This window comes from Myodes glareolus, chromosome 2, assembly GCF_982192425.1.
Source record: "Myodes glareolus chromosome 2, mMyoGla1.1, whole genome shotgun sequence".
NCBI classification, from domain to species: domain Eukaryota; kingdom Metazoa; phylum Chordata; class Mammalia; order Rodentia; family Cricetidae; genus Myodes; species Myodes glareolus.
The window spans coordinates 99,694,131-99,707,171 of NC_142027.1; the positions used below are offsets into that span (position 1 = coordinate 99,694,131).

General features: G+C 38.3%; 1 protein-coding gene across 1 annotated transcript in view; it reads right to left on the minus strand.

Moving 5' to 3' along the window:
- Window positions 1–1,934: 1,934 nt before the first annotated feature.
- Window positions 1,935–13,041, minus strand: part of LOC146895511 (cytochrome P450 3A11-like) — a 30,317-nt gene continuing 19,210 nt past the window's right edge. The window contains exons 8-13 of the mRNA XM_087903283.1: window positions 10,900–11,027; window positions 9,920–9,989; window positions 7,541–7,701; window positions 6,563–6,789; window positions 4,977–5,139; window positions 1,935–2,220 (exon numbers count right to left, since the gene is read on the minus strand). Of these exons, the coding sequence (XP_087759409.1) occupies window positions 2,125–2,220; window positions 4,977–5,139; window positions 6,563–6,789; window positions 7,541–7,701; window positions 9,920–9,989; window positions 10,900–11,027 (845 nt within the window). The 3' untranslated portion in view covers window positions 1,935–2,124. The remainder of the gene's footprint in view (window positions 2,221–4,976; window positions 5,140–6,562; window positions 6,790–7,540; window positions 7,702–9,919; window positions 9,990–10,899; window positions 11,028–13,041) is intronic.

Genomic DNA, 13,041 nt, shown 5'->3' on the forward strand with positions numbered 1-13,041 from the left:
TAAACTCTGGCTCAGTCCCTCTCTAATTTCAAGCCTGTTGTTAAGAGGAAAAAACCCAGAGTTTCTGTCTCATGTCAAGAGACATGATATGGGACAGAAGGCAAAAAGAATTTAGAAATGTCTTTGCTTTTCTTCATATCTATCATACTTTTCATTGAATATATATGTCTGTATATGTCTATATAATTAATGTTTAAGTTTTCCACAGTGAACAATGAATTTTCCTGCAGTAATCTTTGAAGTTTCCAGGAAGAAGATGGGGCCCCATAACAACAACTCCACCTGGTTGATATGACGTCATGATACTGATAGCGCTACTACAAGACCTGTTTTGGGTACCAGCTGCACAAGATGGTTACAACTTGGTTAGCTGAAATGGTACACATCTTTTACAACATTCTGGCCAGACCTCCACAAAATACTCAGAGACTATTTATAATCTTACCAGACATTAATTTTGAAATTTAATGATAATTTTACTTTCACAGGATCCCCTAGAAAGAACGTAGTCCCTGTGACAACTGGAAGTAATTCTAGAGGATGATGTCCCCTCTCCCAGAAAAGTTTGTCCTTGTGTTTAGGTACATCATTTAGGGGTTGATTATAACTGGTATATGGTTGAGGGTTGGGGGAGAAATTTTATAAGCTCGATGATCTTTTGAAAAAAAAAAGGGAAAATTCGATGATGGGATAATAGATTGGTATTTGTGAGTTATTGTTTATAGACAATTACATTGGCATAGATTTTTGTATATGGATACAAAGTTAAATTATATTGAATATTGTATGCATGCATGCTTCTACCTCTGTTTAAAACATTTTTATGTATTGATATATATATATATTTATCATATTGCAGTGTATATTTTTACCTCAGATCAAGATACTTGTACATTGTTTACATTTGGAGGTCATTGTCCTCATTTATTGCACAGCTGTTTATTGTCTTAGTCTTTAAGTTAGATAGGTATTAAGAATTATAGATCAATAGTCATCTATGTTTGTCATATTTATAGTTAATCAGGTTTTTTAGATACATACAGATTATATTCTGTATAAATAGATAATCTTCAACCTTTTCAAAGAGCTGTAGAAAACGGCATTTAATCTAACTTAGAGTTCTGTGGTAGCGAGACACAATTGCTCCTGGCAACATCGATCTATTCCCGAGAGATTGTTGAGTACCAAAGACACTCTACTTGGAGCTTGTCTTCTTCTTGGCAAAACCGGCCTCTGGGCAAGGAACTGCCCATACCTCAACTACTGTCAAAATACATAGCATCTGGAAATGGATAAGCAGAACTGTCAAATCTTGCTAAGACAGAGTAAGAAGGTTTTGAAATTTTTCTTGCCTTTAAAAATAATCTGGCAGCTATTCTAGGCCTTAGCCAAAGTTGGTTGCTTCAGTGTTGCAAACGTGACTTTGGGTGATTGCCCAGGTAGCCAGTTGTCTCTGTGATTTGTTGCATGTTTTGGAAGTTGTTTGATTGTACTTCCTAATAACTCAAGTAACATTGTTTCCCTTCTCGGATCTTCAATGGAGTTGAAGACTAGATAAATGTAGTTACTTTCCTCTCATGACTTGGCCAAGTTATTTATTATACAAGACTTAAAATAGTTAGAATAGGTTAATATGTTCTTATTGTATATAATTTTGTAGTAGATTTGGAACTCTCTTACTTAAACAAAAGGGGAGGTGCTGCGGGAGCTCCTTCAGCTGATAGCCTTTAAGATACCAGCACACTTGGGCGTGGTCTCTTTGGCTTGAAAAAGAGGCTGTAGCCGTGTGCTCCCTCTCTTGCTTTGGACTCTGCTTCTGGCTACAAGACTCTTTTCCTGTTGTGCAGGGTCTGTTGTCTAGGATGGTGATCTGCAAGTTTTCCCCTTTAAATAAATAACACCTTTATTAATCACAATTCCAAACTGGTGTGGGATTGTTTTGTGACTTACTCCTTTATTTTCATAATTAGAAAGTTCAATGGATATACTGAAACCTTAACCATGCACCAAGTCCAGTTGATTAATCCTCATCTTCATCTGGGCTTTATTCATGAAGTAAATTAAAGATTCCAATGTTCTTAGACACCACCTGAAGAGGAACACTGCAGACTCCTTGAGGGAAAGTCATGCTCCAGTTATGAGCACATCCCGTGGTACAACCTTTAGAACAATGGGTTTTTCTGGTTTAAGAAGTGGTTTTCTGTGTAATTTCAAAGGAATCTGCAACCATGGAAGAAAAAATATTGAGAATCAATGAGTGAGCCAACATCAACCCATAAAGAAAAGTAAAAACCTTTCAGAATGATGTTTTGCAGGGACATCTAAGCTGCATTTGAGGTCATATGCTTGGACTTCCTTATCTCCAAGCTGTGTCCATTAGATGATGAAAGAATGTTTGCAAATATGCATAAGGAAATATTTTTATTGAGACTCTACTGTATACAGGGCTTGAGATGAAGCCATGCTTACTTATATTATTTCTGTCTTATACCATTTTAGAGTAAAACTGTCATAATTTTTAAACTTTAATTTTTGTTTGGTTCTATTTTTTGTCAAAACAGGGTGTCATTCTGTAGCTGTGTCTTCCCTGAATCTCATTGTGTAGATGAGGCAGGCCTTGACATCACAGAGATGAGTTCTGCCCTCTAAGCCTGGCCAATTTAATATATTTGAGCCTGATTCTTAGTTACTATGTCATATTGTTTTTTTTAAGTCCTGAAAAGTTATTTTTTGTTTGTTGACGTTTGCAAGCTAGCCTTGAGAGGATACATTTCCACGCTATGAACAGTCCTCACAGCCTAGATCATATGTCACTAGTACAGTTGTGTCCATTTAGATAAGTCTTTAGGAGGACCGATATTTGCTTGCTTTCCTAGCATCTATTTTGGCTTTCAAAGATGGGATAAATGAAGAATTCAGAGTCCTCCCATGTTTTCAGTGGTGCCTTAGTCTCATGCTATTCAGAGATGGAGGGGAGCAGTGGAATAATCTTTTGGTCACAAGAAAATGAGGGGAACAAAGTTCTTATGGAGATAGAGAGGTGTCAAATTTAAGATGTCTGGAGCTTGCAACAGCATCTGCCTTTGATAGATGTGCCATTGGCTCTCAAAACTTGACCCTTGCTTTGTCTGTCTAAATCTCTGTACATGCTTATGATTTAAATGCTTTAGGGAGAAAAGTAGTAAAATAACTGAGGTTGTGTGTTGACAAAGCTACATAATTTCCTTAAACCACAAATCACAGAACAAATATTTCCATCCCTCTATCCATTCAATAAAACTAATTGACAAAGAGAAGCCACATTTTAAATACACAAATCTCATAAATTTTAGCCATCCCTTTACATGAAACAGGAACAAATTGTTCAGAAAAATGTAAATGCTTTCTCTAAATGTCCTATCATATTCTTTTAAAATTTTAAGTAGTGTCTTGTCTTATTGCTATTGCTAGAACTTCAAGCACTATATTGAAGAGGTATGGAGAGAGTGAACAGGCTTGTCATGTTCCTGATTTTAGTGGGATGGTTTTGAGTTTTTCTCCACTTAATTTAATGTTAGCTGTCGGCTTGTTGTATATTTCTTTTATTATATTTAGGAATGAACCTTGTATCCCCAATATCTCCAAGACCTTTATCATAAAGGGGTGTTGAATTTTGTCAAATGCTTTTTCAGCATCTAATGAAATGATTATATTTTTTTCCTTCAGTTTATTTATATGATGTATTACGTTGATAGATTTTCATATGTTGAAACAAACCTGCCTCTCTGGGTTGAAGCCTACTTGATCATAATGTATAATTTCGTGGATGTGTTCTTGGATTTGGTTAGGTACAAATGAGGAGCAGAAGGAGGGAGAACATGAACAAGAAAGTCAGGACCGCGAGGGGTGTGTTCACCCACTGAGATGGTGGGACTGATCTAATGGGAGCTCACCAAGGCCAGCTGGATTGGGAGTGATGGAGCATGTGATCAAACCGGACTCTCTGAATGTGGCTGTCAGTGAAAGCTGACTGAGAAGCCAAGGACAATGGCACTGGGTTTTGATTCTACTGCATGGACTGACTTTGTGGGAGCCTGGTTTGTTTGTATACATACTAAATAAATATTAAAAAAACAAAAACAAAAACAAACAAACAAACAAAAAAAGAGTAGATGTACTCTTAACCAATACACCATCACTTGAGCTCTAACATTCATTTATGTTTTACAATAATGATTCTCAACTTGGCATCACATGCAAAGCCAAAGATGGGCTTTTAAAGTCACACTCTGGGTAAATTATTTTAAGATTTAAGACATGATCTCCAGGAATTACGAATTTCTGTTTTTGTTTTTTTCCCCTGTTTTTGCTTTTGATATGGGGTATTCTGTAGGTCCTGCAGGCTTCAAATTCACTATGTAGTCGAGGATTACTTGAATTTCTGATCATCTTGCCTTTTTCTTTTGAGTACAGGGATTACAGGTATGCTTCCCCAGAGCTGCTTCACGCAATTCTGGGGATGGGAACCAGGTCTTTGTGCATGACAGGTGAGCTCTTTACAATTTGAGAAACATATATGAGTTGTAAAGCTCATCAGTGATTCTAATGCACAGCCAGTAGTTGACAGGACTGTCAGAGGAGGGCTTCTGTGAGTTCTGGAAGTAGAGTGCACTGCACAACAAACATGAAGTCATGATCACGGAACTGCTTTATGGCACACGGCATACCAGTTTTCAGTGGACATGACTGGAACTACAAATGGAATGCACATAATCCTGTCATGCTGGCCTGCACTAACTCTTCATAATGCTACAGTTGTACTCTATACTGACACAGCACCAGAGGCCCCTCAATTCTTCCCTGGTGACAAATAACTCATTAGGCCCTAAAACGAGTCAGCAAACCTCAAACAAACAGATTTGATTTTATACACAGAACCTTTAGTTAATAAATGTCTCCCATAAAACATAATTTACAGAGACAGTTTTTTTCCTCACCTGCGTTTCCTTGCAAGGCTGGAAAGAGAAATTCTGCAGGAGTTTAGTGAGAGCAAGTTTCATGTTCATGAGAGCAAACCTCATACCAATGCAGTTCCTGGGACCATTCCCAAAGGGCATGTATACATAAGGATTGATGCTGCCCTTGTTCTCCTTGCTGAACCTGGAGCCACACAGTAATGACAAGTTAGCAAATGACAGAAGCGTAAGAGCTACATACATGAATTTACCTTTAGACATTTAACCAGACATACAGGTAGATTAGGAAAGGTTCACTGAACTGCTTCCAGGTATTTGGCTCTGAAAATTGTACATTAAAAGTCCTTTCTGTCCCCCTTGCCCTAAAAAAATTTCCATATGTGAGATAAGACAAATGCTTTAGACAGAAAATGCATCCTATGTGTTCACTAGTGTTATGTGGTAGGGGTAATGAACCATTGTCTGATTGGATCGAAGTTCCAATTTACAGGGGGAATTAATGCCTGATACTGTAAATCTGTTGAAAATCCAATGGTTATGGAGGTTATAGGCACTAGGGTTGAATGTACTATTGTTGTTTTGCTAAGTGGTCATGGTATCAAACTGACTTCTGAATATTCTTGTTTATACTCAAAAACTAGAGCTGCTATTAGTCTTGGTCAGAGATGCTTCTGATTGCAGTTGGAGACAGTTAACATGGGGACTCATAACTGGTCAAAATGCTGAGAATGAGTGATGGTGGAGTGCTCAGCACTTAATGAAATATCTGTATCATCCCCTCCAAGGCTCAGATAACATCTCATAAGAGGGATCAGAATAAGGTAAGAGCCAGAGAATGAAAGGGGTGCTGGGAAACACTATCCTCTGGACCTGACACAGCCATTGTACTCATGAACTCCCAGCAGCTGTGGTCGCCTATGCAAGGCTAGACTGTGTTGATACATTCCATCAAGGATGGGGGAGGGAGTCCTTGAAACCACATCTGTGAAGAACTGTTGACAACTAATGGTTCCTGAGGTTCTTTTTAATTGTGTAGCTCTTGGTGAGTTGTACACTCTGTAGTAAATATCTCCTAGACCTAAATGTATGCAAACAACCCCAATTAAAATCATGAGTCACAAGAAAACAGGACGACATGAATAGAGGAGGAAGACTTGATGGGGACAAGCAAGGATTCAACAAGTGTTCAAGGGAGAAGTGACAGGAGGAAAAAAATAACCAAAATACTCTTTACATACATGCTATTGTCAAAGAATTAAAACAAATGGGAGAATATGTGTCTAAACTCCAAAAGTCTCTTCAGGATAATGCTGGGTTCCATCTCTCAAAAGCATGTGTCACTTAGACTGAAGGAAAGAAGGTTCCTACGTCACACTTAAGTTGGTCATTTGTTACTTGATGAAGGAGAATTAAAATAATGTACTTAAATTCTCATTTTTTCTTCCCATCTCTCTTCCCCTCTCCCTTTCCCCCCTTTCTCTGTCATTCTCTACACAGAATGCAAATGGATACTAAATCACATTTAGATCATCTTTTCATAAGAGACACTATAGTATATACAGCCCAGCAGAGTTCATAGTGGGTTCCCACTACTGGGATTCTAGTACCTTTCAGGGCGGAATGCTTCAGGCTCTGGCCAGTACTGTGGGTCACGGTGAAGAGAAAAAATCGGTATCATTACTACTGACCCCTTGGGAATAAACACACCATTCATTTCCACATCTTGTTTACAGACTCTTTCAAGTCTATCAGCAATTGAGTATAATCTGAGGGTTTCACTCAACACCATGTCAAGGTACTCCATCTCCATCACTTTATCATAGCTGGGAGGTGCCTGGGAAGAAAGAAAAAGGTTTGTTCTTGGATTTCAGATTACCTTTCAATCCATATTCATTGTACTGTTGAGTTCTCAGTAACTCCAAAATTGAGCTGAGCATTGCAAAGGCCATACTCACTTATAACACATTTTAAAGGATTTTTAAATTGTTTTATTTTATGAGTATAACTGTTTTGTCTACATATGTGTATGTGTGCCACATAAGCACAATGTCCACAGAAGTCAGAAAGGGTATCAGATCCCTTGTGATTGACATTATATATAGTCGAGGGTTGCCATTTGGGTACTGGGAATCAAACCTGGATGGATCTACGAAAGAGCAACCAATGCTCTTAACCATTGAGCTATCTGTCCAGTCTCTTACAGAATGGTTAGGATGACTATCACTTGGGCTTTAAAGATATCTCAATTTGTGAATTGTCTAGTGTGCAATCCTGAGTTCAGATACATATCATTCATAAAGCCAGACATAGTGGCTCACATCTATAATCGCTGCAGTATGAGGGAAGGGGCAGAGACAGGGCATGCCTGGTGATCATTGGCCTGACTGCCTAACCAATTTGATGATCTGCAGATTCAGAGAGAATACCTGTGTCAAAAACCATGGTGGAGAGTGATTTAGAAAAATACCCAGTGAAGGTCTATGATCTATGCACACACACACACACACACACACACACACACACACACCCTTTTGTGATAAGAAGGTATGTCTTTTTCCCTTCTATTCCAATCACCGTCCATTCACCTTATTGGGCAGAGCCACATCGATTTCCTCCTGCAGTTTCTTCTGGATATCAGGGTGAGTGGCCAGTGAATGCAGGGCAAAGGCAAGGGTGCCGCTGGTGGTTTCGTAGCCACCAAAAATAAAGATAATTGATTGGGCCATGATTTCTACATCAGACAGAACTGAAAGTAAGAAAATATTTCAGGAAGTCAGGTCAGGGTGTACCAACACAGAGGAGATAAGGAGATAACCAAACAAGGCTCCTGTTTCCCTAGAGAGAAATATGGAGAAGTCCCTCAGTCACCCTGGGCCCGTTATCACCCTGACATCCATGTGACAGCCAGAGAAGGAAAAGATTGCTTCAATCATGATGTCCCAAGATTTATGCTACATTCCTTCTCCTCATCAGTGGGCAGATTCAAGACATGTAGCTTATTCTGTTTTTAAGATTTATTTTTATTTTTTATTTATATATATTTGTGTCTGTCTGGTATTTTTGGTTGATTTTCAACGAGTCATCATTGTCCTGTTGAGTTCTCAGTAGATGCAAAGTTGAACTAAGCATAACAAAGGACCTAAACATTTACAACACATTTTAATTGGTTTTTAAGTTGTTTTAGTTTATGTGTGTAGGTGTTTTGCCTACATATATGTTTGTGTATGTGTATTTGTGTCTGTGAATGGGTGCCATTTGTGTGTTTGGTATGGCTATGGTGTCCAGGAGAGAGCATCTGATTTCCTAGACACGGAGTTTTAGAACATTGTGAGCTTTCTGAGGTAGGTGCTGGGAACTGAACTACAGTCCTTTGTCAGAGGTTAAGAATTTTAATTTTAATTTTTCACCTTTGATGGAGGTTAAGAATCTTAATTTTAATTTTATTTTTAATTATCTATATGTGTGTGTTCTCACATGTGCACAAGGGCAGACCATGGCCTGGAGTCCATATAACTAGAGTTACACACAGTTGTAAACCCTTTGCCATGAGTGCTGTGACTCTGCTGTGGGTAAAGTTTCTTTCTCAATTAGTGTAAGTCCTTGATACTAAATTGAAACTGGACTACAAATCCACCATCAGCGGGTATTTTTAAAGTTAATATCTATTTTAGAACTCAAAAATGAAATACAAGATCAGAGGATATGTAGCTCAGTAGGTGGAGAGCTAGCCTGTCGTGAATAAAGCCATGGTCTCAATCCCCAGTACTGTATAAACTAGGCATGGTAGGATAGAAGTTAAAAGGTCATTCTCAGGAACACCATGATTATGAGGCCAGCCTGGGCTACATGAGACCTGGTCTGAAAAGGAGCAGGACATATGGACCAATTTGAAGTTAGTTGATCACATGAAAGGGTTTAAAGTGGAAAAACTGGAGAGAATTCCAAATGAAATACATGATGACTTTAAAAAGCAAATTTGGGACCTAGAAGATCATATTACTACATATAAGCAATTGTATGCACTAGATATAAGGGAATAGGTAAGAATGGAAGACTCCCTTTACATTACCTTCTTATGTACACATCTAGAATAAAGTCTGGAAATTAAAAAACACGATAGTAATAATGGTTTTAAATTAAAACATAAACATAGATGGGAGGCTAGAGCTATGGCTTAATAGGTATGTACACTTGTTGCACATGCCTGAGAACCTGAGTTGAATCCTCAGTCCCCATGTCAAATCCTGTGTGGTAACACAGTCCTGTAGCCCCATCTCTGTGGATCATAGAGACCTTCTGGCTGCCAGCCTAGCTTCAGGTTCAATAAGAGACTCCATCTGGAGGAAATAAGGCAGGGAGTGATTGAGAAAGATACTTTGTGCCTTTCTCTGGAATCCACAGAGATATAGGGGTGTAAACATGTACACACACTCATGTACACATACCTCTAGTATCCAAAGAAGATAAAAAGTAATTGTTAAGTATGTGGATGAATGAAGAGAACCAATGCACTTATACAAAGAGGCTTTCCCCAGATGCAATGTTTTTAATATACAAAGAGAAGTAAATAATCACTATAGAATAAGGTAGAGAACACATGCACAGGAGGGACTCCCAGAAAGCATAAGCGCCATTTGTGCACATGCTTCCTGACTGAATGTTTAAATTTAGATGTCTGGGTCAAGTTCCTGGTCAGTGTGCTGGGAGAGACGGAAATAGTACTTGTGTAGACCTAGGTGACATAAAAAGACCACTGAACACTCCTATCATGGCTACCCTTCTTGTTTGGAACAAACTTATGCCCATGTGCTTCTAGAAAATTCCACACTGATAATAGCCATGTCCTTCTTTCAGTAACCTGACAGAGGTATTCTTCTGCTAGAAAACCTTCCCAATCATTTTCTGAGTGATGTGACCACTCCCTGAGAACTTCCTTGTTCGTAGACCAGGGAGTCCTTGGTTACCTTTAGGAGACACTTTGTCTTTGGAATTATTTTGAGTGTTCATCATCAGCTGAAGAAAATCCACTCGGTGCTGGAAGCAGAAAGAGAATTTGCAAAAACAGAAGGTCAGTGGTAAGGTCAGAGGTCAGAGCTAGATCAGGAGTGCAGAAACTCACTCTTATTTCTTAGAATGTAGCTCCCTTAAATTCACAAGCGTGGTTAGTGTTGCTTAGTCCTTAAAGAACAAAAGCAACTGTAACAGAACCCAGAAGCAATCTAGCTGATTTATCAACCACTTTACAGTAAATCACAATAGACATAAATTTAAAAAATAATATTGATTTTTTTGAAAATGTTTTTGTAGGAGATGAAGGTAGTATTTCCCTTGTTTCAATCATTTTTATCTGTTCTTAGAGAGTTTCATAGATGCACACAATGAGATATAGTCATACCCACCCCACCATTTCCTCCATTCGATTCCTTCTAGATCCCTTGTAACATTTCTTCTTCCAAACTTTATGACTTCTTTTTTTTTAATAACCCACTGAGTACAAGTGCTGCCTATATGTCCCTCTCTGTGGGGTCATTCACTAGTGCACAAGAAAACCTATTGGCAGCTACACTCTCTCTCTGCAGCCATTAAGGGCCAATAGTTCCTCTTGGAGGTATGGGATTTGGAGAGGTCCTCCGTCATCTATTTTGGAGATTTGTTGGTGTTATCTTGTGCTGGTCCTATGCCTTGCCATTTCTTCTTCCAATTCTTATACAGTGCACTCTTGATTTTATTTGTTTTGCTAAGGGTTAATTCCTGGCTTATTCTCAATCAGGTTTTCAAAATTCCCAATTTTCCCCTCCCAGAAATAAAAATATCATTTTTTCCTCTCTAAATATAACCTTTTCTATCTACTTTTAGTGATAGATGAAGTGAAACACACAGCCTACATGTCCACAGCCCAACATATTACAAACCCTGCACCTCTTGGGAGACCACCACTTTTTACCTTCTCACCAGACTTCAGCCGGTTTTCCTTCATTCTAGCCACAAATTTTTTGAGGAATTCTATCGAATCCTTTGGGTATCTGGTGACATTTAACATCTCATATATTGGTGTAAGAAATGGAAAGAGTACTGGAAAGGATGGACAAATAAAAAATTTTAGTGGAAATACAGGTTTCATGTAGTGAAATTATGAAACAATCTAAAGAATAAGTCATCAGTGTCTCAACCAAACCATTCTCTCTGTGATGTTGCTCACACTGGGTCACCACCATAATATTCCTTCTGCATTGAGGAGTAGTCAAAGGAACAATTCTGACTCTTGGATTTAACTCTGCTCCTGTAGTTTGTGTGGATCCAAAATACAGACAGGGCCATTGACATGGTCAATAGCTAAAGCCTGCAGAAAAGACTAACAACCTGAGCTTCATCCCTGCATCCCACACTGTGGAAGAAGAGAAACAACTACTGTAAGTTGTCCTCTGATCTACACATGCCATGTAAACACCAAAGCACATGTCCACACACATAGACAAATAAATAAATAAATAAATAAATAAATTTTTTAAGCTAATAAATAAACAAGTAGATAAACAGGTAAATTTCTTATTAGCTGGTAAGTAGTAAATAAAGTACAGCCAAGATAGCATTTGTTTTTCAGCTGGTACAATGCAAACAAAACTAGTACCAGAAAGGATATTTGGAAAATTGGAATTCTGTGCAAATTAATTATGTAAATATCCTTATCACATAATAACCTGAAATCCAGCAGGAAACTGGAAAATTTATTGAGATAGAGTTTTGTGGCAGAATACTTGCCTAGCATGTGTGAGATCTTGTGATCTCCTTCAAGTAGCAAAAAAGTTTAAAATGTCTTGAGAGAGTATGAAATGAAGATAAACCAAGACCATATAGAGAAAAGGTGCAGGGAGTTTTATGTTGTGGGATAATCATTTTGTACACTGTGAAGATGTGTCTCTGCTAAGGCACTTTTGGATTGGTTTAATAAAGAGCTCAATGGCCAATAGCTAGTCAGGAGTGGATAGGCAGGACTTCCAGTAGGAGAGAGGCATCTGAGAAGAAGAGAGGTGTAATTCACCAAAAAGATGTGGAGCCAGGGCTTTGGAATTGGGAGTCAGATGTACATATGGACCAGAGGTAATGAACCATGTGGTAGAAGGTAGATTAATAGAAATGGGTCAATTGAGTTATAAGAGCTAGTTGGAAACAAGCCTAAACTAAGGCCAAGCTTTTATAATTAATAAGTCTCCATGTCATTATTTGTGTTCTGGAGGTCCAAATAAAGTTTAGCCACAGGCTTACAGTCTTAATTTTTTAAAACTCAAATATCAGACTTTACATTGTAAAATAAAAATTTAAAACAACTAACTCCAGGGCAGGAGAGACGACCCATTGATAAGATGCTTGCTGTGCAAGCACAGGTTCTTATTTGATACCCAGCACCTCTGTAAAGTCAAAGTCCAAGATAGGTAACCAGTCTCAAATAGAAAAAAATCACATGATTTCCCTCAGTTCCAGAGTCTAGCCTATAATGAAAAATGCAAATATGTGAAAGGTATAAGTGTGAATATGGGTTAATGCTCAAAAGGAGGCAAGGAGAGGGTGATCCTTGGTGTTGAGAATGAAATGTAGGGAAAAGGACACAAGAGCTGCGTATGGAAAATTAATTGACAGAGAAAATATTAAAACCCCAAATGAAGCAATTGCTAATTGTACCCAGCACATACACACACCAAAAAATTACTACATGGCCTGGAGAGATTGCTCAATAGTTAGAACTGGCAGCACTTGCAGGGGATCAAGATTTGATTCCCAACACCCATGTAGCTGCTCTTAACCATGCATAACTCCAGTTCCAGGAGATTCAGTGCCCTTTCATGGCCTGGGCTGGCCCTTTATTCATGTGGTACACATGTGTGAGGTAAAACATCCATACACATAAAATAAAAATAAATAAATCTTTTAAAAATGTTAAAGCAATTCAGCTATGTAAGATAGATGATCTAAAAGCAGACATTAAGACACCTAGCTTAGGTTTTTAATTGCATTAGGACTAGGGAAATTCTAATCAAAACCACAGGTCCAGTCTGCAGCATATCCACTAAGCAGCAATGATCAAAGTCAT